The 12,288-nt window shown below is 37.3% G+C and overlaps 1 protein-coding gene across 1 annotated transcript in view; it reads right to left on the reverse strand.

Annotated features, from left to right (window-relative positions):
• Nucleotides 1-12,288, reverse strand: part of LOC128686733 (uncharacterized) — a 35,959-nt gene that overhangs the window by 6,587 nt on the left and 17,084 nt on the right. Inside the window, exons 6-11 of the mRNA XM_070082107.1 lie at nt 12,087-12,177; nt 10,570-10,673; nt 10,150-10,231; nt 8,301-8,471; nt 7,824-8,008; nt 5,109-5,219 (exon numbers count right to left, since the gene is read on the reverse strand). Coding sequence (XP_069938208.1) covers nt 5,109-5,219; nt 7,824-8,008; nt 8,301-8,471; nt 10,150-10,231; nt 10,570-10,673; nt 12,087-12,177 — 744 coding nt within the window. The remainder of the gene's footprint in view (nt 1-5,108; nt 5,220-7,823; nt 8,009-8,300; nt 8,472-10,149; nt 10,232-10,569; nt 10,674-12,086; nt 12,178-12,288) is intronic.

Here is a 12,288-nt window from a genome sequence, read left to right on the forward strand (position 1 = left end):
GGATGAAGTAATACAAATATGTATATGTAATACGAGGTAATCAATACTCAGCATAGAAGCCGGTGCTCGGTACCTTAGTCTTGATGAATCTGAAGCAGAGGCATAAAGATGGTCCATTATATACTGAAGTCAGTATGTAAAATGAGGTAGGTCATTTTCACAGTAATGCAGGACTCACTATAAGAAGTAAATTATGCTGAAGAGTTGTGTCAGAGGTTAAATCTGACCCATCTCTTAGAATGACTTAATTTCATTAGTAGGTCTCGCCCACCTATGACGGTGGCTTCAACTACTGTAAGAAACATGACTCCAATGTACAAGCTTTCCTCTTCCAGCCCATGTTTCATATCCATAAAGACTAACCGGCTTCTAGGCCGAGGAACTGACTACCTCATTTTCTACGTATAGTTCTGCATGGCTGAGGGACTGACTACCTCATTTTACATTATCTTCGTATATTATCTCGGCATTAAACTGAAGAGGTCACTGGTTCGCTGAAGGTCTTCAAATAAAGACAGCCAGGTGTTGCACATGTGTTTAGTACTTAACAACAGTATCTTACAAGGGCAACGGAGGCTAGATGCAGTTTCAAAATTCGCCTTTGAGAAGTAAATACAAGCACCCAACTTAAAAGAAAATGCCAACGCAGGTTTAAATTCGTAGAGTGGATCTGGCATAACACAGTGCAGGATATACTACAATGGGCCCGCTGGAACATATTATAAATTAATGATATATATAATCGACAAGTCGAGGAACAAAAATGTGCAGCACTTGGTTACCCTTGTGGGATTTTTTTTTTAATTTTCCTGAAATTAATGTGTAAAAACTTGATAATATATTAGGGTTTATAAAACATGGTGTAATAGTAGTAGTAGTAGTAGTAGTAGTAGTAATAATAATAATGTTGATAATAATAATAATGCTAATAATGCTAATAATAATAATAATAATAATAATAATAATAATAATAATAATAATACGTATGAAGATGGAGACATTTATGCAACATATGGGAATCTTTATTCAGGAAACGTTTCGCCACACAGTGGCTTCTTCAGTCCAATACGAAGTAGAAAGGTGTAAGGAGATGAGGAGTTTGAGGTAATCAGTCCCTCAGCCTGGAGTCGATGTGTTCAGTCCATCAATCTTGTAGGATGTACAGCATAGGGCCGTAGACGTGGCTTATATACTGCACCAGGTGAGGCGAAGAAGGAGGAGGCTGGGTCACAACAGTCAGACACTGCAACATCATGGGATCTTGCTTCAAAGAATTCTTCAACACATGTCCAACCTTTGGACGAGGACCTACTTAGACTAGTTGATGGTTCCACTATGACCCCGCCTCCTGCTTCGTCTCACCTGACTACAGTATATAAACCACGTCTACGGCCCTATGCTGTACATCCTACAAGATTAATGGACTGAACACATCGACTCCAGGCTGAGGGACTGATTACCTCAAACTCATCTCCTTACACTTTTCTGCTTTGTATTGGACTGATGAAGCCACTGTGTGGCGAAACGTTTCCTGAATAAAGATTCCCATATGTTGCATAAGTGTCTCAATCTTCAACTTGTCGGTTTTTTAAACCATTCATCACAAAATGTTTATATAACGTAGTGTATATGTAGTGTTGTGTTTCTTGGAAAAGTTTCGAGTCACAAAAAAACCGACACAGGTTGGGAGTGTGGCGTCGAAATATGACGTAGTTTACATAGACAGGAGAGCGTAGCAGAGAAACACTTGTGTAATTGACGCCGAAAATGAGTGTATCAGACATAATTTAGAACTGTGTAAAAATTAAAAGTCACGAACTCCGATATTAGCGAATTACAAGAGAAAGTCGGCCAGTATACTGGTGATAAATGTAATATAATGGATGCGGCGGCGTCTGGGAATGGGGACTATCATGCATCAATTATGTAAGCATCTCTACAATTATACAGTAGATTGTAGCATTGGCCAATGTATTACTATCTGTCTGAATGTGAAGTGTTAGGATGTGAGAGCCAAGAGATATATAGGTAAGTGATTTTTTTTTAAATTTGTGTAATTTTTCTGCTATATAAAATTACTATATGTCATTTATGCACATTATCTCTCTTCATTCTATTACAATGTATATATTTTGTGGACCAAACCACTAATTATCAAAGTCAAATCATTAATATACCATTACAGTCCACATCCATAATTTACCAGTGTTACTGGTTTAAATTTCATAAGCCATAATATATTATTATATGTAAGTGTGGGAGGAGTGTGTGGGTATCGAAGGGGGATGGGGGGGCATTGCAGCGACCTAGTGTCCCCCAAAATCCCACCTAGCTCCGAGGTGCAACTAACATCAGTAAGTGTTATGTTTAATTTAGTTGTACCTGCCCCAGATTGTGTATGTAATAGTTCCGGTCTGTGCCCGTGAACTTCACACACATAATTTTTCACTATCCTTATTGTGGAGACGCTTCGTAAACCAGTGGTTTCATTAACTCAACTCATTGTTAATTCAGGTGGAGAAAATCTTTTATAAGTAGTTTTAGGTAATCAATTCCTCAGCCTTTAAAAGAGGTGTTCACATTCATCAAGACTGATTACCTTAACACCACCTTTCAAGGCTGTGGGACAGAAGACCTCAAACTTCTTTACACCTTCTACAGTCTCCGGTAAATTTTCCTGAATTTGATTAATTAAAGCCACGGGCTGGAGAAACATCTCCATAATAAGGACACCCAACTGACGCATCTAAGTCTTGTTCAACTTCTGGTGGACCAAGATGGGGTATTCAACTACCCATACACTTCTTCAGAGCTGGTTTCATTTACCTGCTATTTTCACCGTGATGTTCAACACCCTGTCACAGTTTCTACCTACATGAACATAATCTTGTCTCATATTTTGAATCCGTTGATGAAGACCGATTGGGGTCGAAATGTACATTTCAACTTTATTTTCCCAGATCCTGTTTCCATGTTGGTTATTACTTAGCCTCGGTAATTGATCAACCCAACCTACCTAATCTCACGAGGTGTCCTTGATCAACCCATCCCAGTTACCTTCACAAGGTGTCCATGACTTAAGTGTCAACGTTTAGTGTCGAACTCAGGATTTTACTGTCAAACCTCCTCAGTCACAACAGAAGTTCTTCGTTTTTTCTTTCGTCAAAAGCATTGTTTAATATCAGTTATATTGCTTAAATTAACGTTAATCAAGAACAATTTAATTTAAACAACTTATGTAGGAAAATTAACGTAAGCTTTTAAAATGATTAAATATGTCTGGGAACAATTTTACACAATTTGGGATGATAACGATTCTCTTACATAGTAACATGTGTAAATAACACGTTTAACAGCCTAAGCATTAGAAAAAAAAATCAGTCACAACTCTTAATAAAAAAAATCGCTAGTGGCCAAGTACAAATAACCAGAGTAAATAAAATTCTCGAAAAATAACACGAGCATAAAAAAATAGAATATTAAAATCAGTTGAATATAACAGTTATATGAATATTATCTATACAAAAATTCACATTCCTCTTTCTGTGGCTTCACTCATTACTTACTATTTAGTTCTTTTCCTCAACCAGCTGTGCTAAGACTGGTCTAGCCATGGTCAGGCAACTCGTTCCATTTTATTTTTCTTTAGGAAGTATTTGCTGCCTGGCCACCTACTGTAAGTACCAGAAAACTGCCCCGTTCCTCAAGTACTATACTGACTTTGCTTCCTAACCTTGACAATATTCGCAGCAACGTAAGCAATTTTGTAAACATGGTTTAACTTTAACTGTTTTAATGTATTTCAAACAGCAATTAAACATTTTATTTGTTGTTTTAATTCCGTCTGGCCTATATGCTCCTTAGGACCCAGGTCCAGGATGAATCTTACGATTCGGTTCTGGGTAATTTATAGTTGTCTTTCATTGTTCTATAAGAGCAGAGTACCATGAAGAACAGGAATAATCTACATGATATAGTATACGAGCTAGATATAGGTTATTTCGAGCCTCTAGGTAGGCACTGTGCCTGTCTTCCACTGATAGTACCCATTACACATACATTAAACGTATTTACTCTTTTCTGCTTATTTTTGTGCCAAAAAGTATGGTTTTAATTTTTCCTAAGTGATAACTTGTAGGCATTAGGAAGATAGTCTACCAGTATTATGCATCAAAGATGACAGTATGTCTGTATTATGCATCAAAGCTGATAGTATGTCTGTATTATGCATCAAAGCTGATAGTATGCCTGTGTTATGCATCAAAGCTGATAGTATACCTGTGTTATGCATCAAAGATGATAGTATATCTGTGTTATGCATCAAAGCTGATAGTATACCTGTGTTATGCATCATAGATGATAGTATATCTGTGTTGTGCATCAAAGATGATAGTATATCTGTGTTATGCATCAAAGATGATAGTATATCTGTGTTATGCATCAAAGATGATAGTATACCTGTGTTATGCATCAAAGATGATAGTATGCCTGTGTTATGCATCAAAGATGATAGTATACCTGTGTTATGCATCAAAGATGATAGTATGCCTGTGATATGCATCAAAGATGATAGTATACCTGTGTTATGCATCAAAGATGATAGTATATCTGTGTTATGCATCAAAGATGATAGTATACCTGTGTTATGCATCAAAGATGATAGTATGCCTGTATTATGCATCAAAGAATATCAAAGAACTTATTGTTAGGCTGCCTAGTTAAGTCGGTCTAGTGTAATGTTATAAGTTAACCGTGATCAAAAATAAACTTTCTGATTCATTGCCTTGCGTGGGATAACATCCATCTTGACTTCCTTCAGGATACTGCCGTGTTGAGTCACATTAGATACGCAAGAGTTGAACGCTGCTCGCGAGTCATAACCTGATCACTTGTACACGAGATTAAAAACTCCGATTTGGTACAAGATTCACAAGCCCAGGTTATCCCCAAGCTTAAAAATTTTTGAACATTTTCTAAATGTGCAGATTACCAAAACACAGAAATCATTCATCATTTGTATATTATCATCTATGCGTATGTAACATATCTTAAAATAGAATATCTTCCCAAGTAACGTGCTTATCAAACCATAAATTTTATCTACTTACTGCATTGCATAATTATGAGTATTGAGAACAAATGAGCCCAGTCTTGATCCGTCGATAGAGGCTGTTCTGTACATAGCAAAGGAAGCATTGGGGTCGTCATCACCTTCTACTCTGCGTAAGAAAAATATGAATTTTTAGTATATAAATTTATAATATGTACCTCATTCCCCTCTCCCACCCTTTTCCAATATTTCTATCCTTACCCATCCCTCTTCCTTACCCATCTTACCAAAGACTCTGGTCATAAGAAGCGAAATTATATATATATATATATATATATATATATATATATATATATATATATATATTAGTCGTGCCGAATAGGCAGAACTTGCCATCTTGGCTTAAATAGCAACGCTCATCTTGCCATATAGGACAAGTGAAAATTTGTGTATGCAATAATTTCGCCAAAATCATTCTGAACGTAACGAAAAAAATATATTTGACTGTGTTTGTTTAGTATTAAATTATTGTAAACAAATCTAAAATATATTTAGTTGGGTTAGGCTAAAATAAATTGTTCTTGTTATGATAAGGTTAGGTAAGTTTTCTAAGTTCCTTTTGGTGCAAAATTATAAATTTTTACATCAACATTAATGAAAAAAAATATCTTTAAACGTATAAGAGAAAATTTTAGAAAGGACTTAATTTTAAATGAGTTCTTGCTAATTGACCAGTTTTACATATTAGGCACGACATATATATATATATATATATATATATATATATATATATATATATATATATATATATATATATATATATATACACAGGCTGGATGTCTCCCACCGAAGCAGGGTGACCCAGGAAAATAACACTTTCACCATCATTCACACAATCATTGTCTTTGCAGAGGTGTGCAGATATGACAGGTGTTACTCCAAAAACAAATGTAACAAACCCCTCCTTTAAGGTGCAGGCACTGTACTTCTCACCTGGACTTAACTTCGGCTAACCGGTTTCCCTAAATTCCTTCAAAAATATCCTGTTCACACTCCAACAGCTTGGCAAGTCCCAAAACCCATTCATCTCCATTCACTGCTATCTAACACGTTCACACATGTCTGATGTATATCCAAGCCTCTTGCACACAGATCCTCTTTTACCCCCTCGCTCCATTCTTTCCTAGGATAACCCTTCCCCCTCCTCCCCAAACTACAGATTTATACACCCTCCAAATCATCCTGTTTTGCACCATCCTCTCTAAATGACCATATCAACAACCCCTCCTCAGCCCTCTGAATAATACTTTTAGTAACCTCACACCTCCTCCTAGTTTACACACTACGAATCCTCTGCATAATATTTACACCGCACATTGCCCTGAAACACAACATCTCCACTGCCTCCAGCCTTCTTACTGCAGAATTTACAACCCATGCTTCACACCCATGTAAAAGTGTTGGTACCACTATACTCTCATACATTCCCTTCTTTGCCTCCATGGATAACTGTCTCAACAGATACCTCAACGCACCACCCACCTTTCTTCATCAATTCTATGGTTTACTTCATCCTTCATAAACCCATCCAATGGCAAATTTACTCTCAAATATCTGAACAAATTTACTTATTCCATATTCCTCTCTCCAATGTGATATCCAATTTTTCTTTACCTAACTCATTTGATACCCTCATCGTCTTACTCTTATCTATGCTCATTTTCAAATTTCTTTCTATACACACCCTCCCAAATTTGTCCATTAACCTTTGCAACTTCTCTTTTGAATCTCCCAAAAGCACAGTATCGTCAGCAAAAAGTAACTGTGTCAAGTAACATATTTTATTTGATTTCTCATAATTTAATCCCACCCCTCTCCCCATCCCTATGCCGGAAGGGGTAGGACGTAGTGGGATGCGAGGCGTGTGTGTTTAAAGAAGGCCATACAGGCGTGCTGGTTTCGGCTGACCTGGTAAAAGTTTAAGTAGTTTTTTTGCCTTGTTCTGATTTTCGTAAGATGCTACGAGCCGTTTAAAGAAAAGCTTGGGTGCTCTGAAGTAACACTGATTCTGAAACAGTCTGGTATGTGTTGGCATCACCGAGATTTAAAACTTTATTGTTGTAGGTGACAGTGTTGAGTAACACCACACCTTTGTTGTTGGCCAAGTCCCTGAGTGCTTGAGTATACCTTCTGGGAATGACCGATCTTGAAGGCTCAGTAGCTGCGGCAGTGATAATTCCTTGAACGAAACCCTTATGAAACTCGGAATCTCCAAAAGGTTGGTTCTTGGTTACCATGTCCACCGGTTGATATTTCTTGTTGATGCCGGAGGGCTTCTGTCTCGGTGGCAGTTAGTGTATAGGAAGATAAGTTGTTTATGATTTCTGGTCGTCCCATTTCGCTCCATTTGCCGTAGGAGCACAGGTCTTGTAGTTTTCGTGATAGCATCAGATTTTGTTGATTGTTCCCAATGGTTGTTTGGCTGAGTATATATTCTGTCGTTCTTCTGTCAGGAGTGGGAAGTGAAGCACGAATCTAAGCGGCACGTAATGAGGCTTCCTCCTGAGAAAGTGCCGATGAACTGCGATATGCTCAGAAAGCCTCATTACGTGCCGCTCGGATCTGTGCTTCACTTCCCACTCCTGACAGAAGAACGGCAGAATATATACTCAGCCAAACTGTCAGGAAGGAAATTGTTCTTTTTCAGTAAGGATATCTTAAACATTACTGATATCAGTTATATGAAATTGAATTTAATGGATAAAAAACTCACGTAACATTTTCTTGTGGCACAGTTGTAAATAGCTGAGGCATCAGAGGCATAATGGCATTGTAGACAGCATTTCTATAGGTACTGAGCACATCCTCCTTGTTACTGAATCCTTGGTCTGGGTCTTCCCTCAAGGCTTGACTGATCTCAGAAAATGTCTTTCCTTCCATCCCAATCTCAGCAGCTGTCTGCAAGTGGTTGCACAAACTGGTATCAGAATCTTACATATTAAGCAAATTATTTTTCAATATATTTAATATATTTAGCTAAACGTGTCAAATAATTTACTATAATAGAATATATTAGCTGGAATATGGTTTTTAAATGGCTTAATTATATTGATGCAATTTCCATGAATATTTTTTGTCCATAATTCCGAAGATAGTTGAAAGGTTCATTACAAGTATTAAGCATTAACACATAACCTGCATTTTGCTTGAATTATTCGTCAAATATCTTTGGATGATATTTACACACTACCTTTTGCACCAGTTTTTCTATCCTGTCTACTTCTGCGAGACCCAGGTTATGGACCTCCTGGGGTGTGAGGTTGGTGCTGGTATGGAACCTGAGACAAGCTTGGTAGTAGTCGTGTCCACCTTCCAGCGACGACACTCCTATCTCTGGCCTCGTAGCAGGCATGTAATCTCTCTGAGTCCATTACATAATAAATTAATAATAATAAATTTTGCAGTCAGGAAGACTATTGAACAGTTCATCTTTCGCAAAAATCTGTAAATATACTAGATAAAAGGTTTGCATACAGTTGTATTTTGAATCTAGGCCAGTCATTCAAAACACTATGTCCGACCCATTGCTTCGTTGAATTTCACACACACACACACACACACACACACACATACACGCGCGCGCGCGCGCGTTCCAGAGCTAGGGGAATGTCCTACGAAGAAAGGTTAATGGAAATCGGCCTGACAACACTGGAAGGACAGGAAGGTTATGGGAGATATGACAGCGACATGCAAACTACTGCGAGGAATTGACAAGGTGGACAGAGACTGGATGTTCCAGGGATGGGACACAAAAACAAGGGGTCACAATTGGAATTATTTCCTTAGTCATAGAGTTGTCAGGAAGTGGAATAGTCCGGCACGTGACGTAGTGGAGGCAGGAACCGTTCATAGTTTTAGGTTTGATAAAGCTCATGGAGCAAGGAGAGAGAGAGGACCTAGTAGCAAGCAGTGAAGAAGCGGTGCCAGGAGCTATGAATCGACCCCTCAACCACAAATAGATGAGTACGCACACACACACACACACACACACACGCACACACAGTTCTTTTAAAAATTTCGTTCTGCGACAAAAAGTCGCAACAACGCACTGCAAAATATGCCCGTGAAATCTCAATGTAATGACAGACTGGAATGAAACTCGCCACGCTACTTCGCAAATGAGTGTACTGCGCAGCATGTCCTACACCACCGCTATATTTCATCCAATAAGCACGCGAAAAATAATGATTATGCTTGGAGAAAATCCACTAAAAGAAAATGAAGGAGCGGAGCTTTTAAATTTCCCACAGTACAAATTCTTTACTGAATGCTGAAATTTGTACAAAATTGACATCTATCGAAAAAAGGTCAGACTTCCGAGCAGATGTAAACCCGATCTACCAGTGGACACAAGAACTAGAATGATATTTACTCGTTATGGAATAATTTCGGACGTAAAAGTACAATAAAACGTATAGAATTAAAGGAGTGAATGACATAAGAAAAAACTATGTTGGAAGATCTTTGTTAAGAATGAACAGAAATTTTACTCTAAGTGCAAAAAAATGGATAATCTTCATAACTACAACCTTCAGACCAAGAGCTGTACACTAACTGTTCCATTTAATTCACTGCTTATATAAATGCAGCCAAACGCATAAATTATTTGGAAAAAGTCTAAAATACCTTATTTTGGAAGCAGGAAAAATAGATTAATAATAATTTTCACATGAAAAATGCTGGGTAAACAGTTTTCAAATTTTCTCTCTGGATTAATCCTTACGAAAGTTTGATGGACGGTGTAAGATAGCCCTAAAGAATTTTTTGGTATTGAAAATGTACACTAAGAGATAACTCAAAAAGCATTTAAAAGATTAAAACAACTTAAAAAAATTTAGGTACTGTAGTGCTTACATCGAATTGCGTGTAGCACACACAGTCTTATTGGTCAGTTTGTGAAAATAAAAGTGTAGTCTGGGGCTTCGCTAAAGGCTTCATGTTCCCCAGAACCACGCACAGGTATCCCAGACTTAAAGTTATAAAATCTTCCAGTAATTCTGAAAGAAATACACAAAACATGAGTTAAGTTTGAGTCATACCTCGATAAAGTCACGGAGTTTCTTTAAAAAAGGGAAGAGGTCTTTCTTGATCTTCTCTCGTGCTTGTTCTCTCAATGTCACCCTGTAAAGTGACAAAAATAATTCTGAACATGCAAGTGATACTGTTAGACCATAAGCATGAAAAACGTTAGAACATTACTGTATATTCAGACACAACTGTGCATAGACAGAAGATAGTTTATATTTTCCGGTTAGCACAATAATGAGTAATTTAGTGGCTATGTGTCAGTTTATTTTTATAACTTATAAAATTATAACTGGTCTATTTTCTTTAAATAATTCTAATAGTTTGTCTCATATTCCTGGTGCTTAACAAATGATACGCTTTATTTTACAACTTATACTTTCCAAGAAGAAAACATCACAATGATAGAAAATAATGCACAGCTAATGTCTCACTGATCTTCTGCGCTGATGTTTTGCGGCAGATGAATGAAGGGTTTGTAGAAGACCGAGTCCTCATCAGGGCCTCCCAAACTGTCAAACTTCTCTAGCACACCCACCTGTGAGAAAGAGAAAACTGTCACTCAAGTATCAATAATTGTTGCAATATTTAGAAAAGTGTTAAGCCCGTGGAAGCCATTAAGCACTGCCAAATAATAGTAGTTAAAAGGGCAAGAGGAAGGTGCCGAAGTTTAGCAGGAACAGAAAATGACAATCTTAAGAGTAGTACAAGAAATCAGCTGAAATCGAAATATCAGGATTTTCGTCCAATTGTGGGACTCCCAAGGTGATTGGTAGAGAAGTATGAGAGAGTTCAGAAGTGTGTTGGACTGTCAGCATGATTTGAAAATTCTCGCATACAGCTTATAATCACAGATAATCTAAGCCCGTGGGGGGGGGGGGGCATATAGCGCATGGGGAATGTGCGACATACAGATTTGATCCAAAGAAGATAACCTTGGGATAACCTAGTATGACGAACAGAAGCTCAAATGTGATTTGATTAAAACAAAATTACAGCCATCAACTAATATCGCTTCCAGGAGTCCTCATGACACTCTAGCGGGACCGCATCTAATTCTGCGTAAGATACATAGTTTTCAACCAAAAGACTTTACTGAGATCAAGACTGAGAAATAATATAAGTTTATTTCTCCGCCCACCAGTATGGCTTAATAGGGGGCTCAAAAGTGGAAGACTTATTTTTACTGAAAATGTGAGGCCTATCACTAATTACAAAGAACAAAGGAATGAGAAAAATCATCAGTTTAGATCACTTGTAAAACGTTCAAGGGCAACAACTGAAGACAGTAGAAATATAGTTTCGAGCGAAGACAAAAGCGGTTTTTCCTAATAGAATATTTTAGTCTACTATGACAGTCGTCTTTGGACAGTATCTAATAAAAAGAGCAACTGCGTTTCCGACTCCAATACAGAACAAAATTGTCGTTGTACACACTAACAGTAGCGGAGTGCAGCTGAAGGAAATTCTGATCTTACAACAGAAAAAGTTAAGACGGGTTAATTTATGACTTTTAGGAAGAAACACGGTACGAATGGCTGTTATTGACTAAGACATATAAAAAAATCCTCTTTGTTAAGAAGGTTTTTTATTAGTCTGAAAAAAAGAAGTAGCTTAAGCAATAAATGTGAAGCTGGGATAGAAAAGAAGAGCAGCGTGAACTGTAGAGAGTTTAATTCACTCATTAGCATTACCATCTCGAGCAGTGATTGAGGAAGTAATGACAACTGATCAATCATCATTATCGTGAATAACCTAAATAACCTCCAGTTGAAATACTGGAAATCCGGACTTGTCCTATATGCTCCACGTGGATGTCTGATATATAATAACCAAAGTTGTTTTGAAGGTTATTGTTGCCATCAGTTTTCCTTTTGTTTCTGACTTTCCACGTGATATCCAGTACACATTTTAAATATTGTTTTTTAAATTAAAATATTTAATTACTCACCATAGACCAGTTAGACGGCATTAGTCCATTTTTCATATTTCCATTCAGTAGCTCTAAGATTTCTTCAGCCTGGCGGGGAAATTCTCCATATCTGTGGGGACAGTAATTGGAAATTTCATAATGAGGGTCTTGTTAGAAAAATATTTAACTATGAAAAAATGTATTTTAAGATTATGAAGACTCATAACAGCTTATGTCTTAG

Source organism: Cherax quadricarinatus, chromosome 7, assembly GCF_038502225.1.
Source record: "Cherax quadricarinatus isolate ZL_2023a chromosome 7, ASM3850222v1, whole genome shotgun sequence".
Taxonomy (NCBI): domain Eukaryota; kingdom Metazoa; phylum Arthropoda; class Malacostraca; order Decapoda; family Parastacidae; genus Cherax; species Cherax quadricarinatus.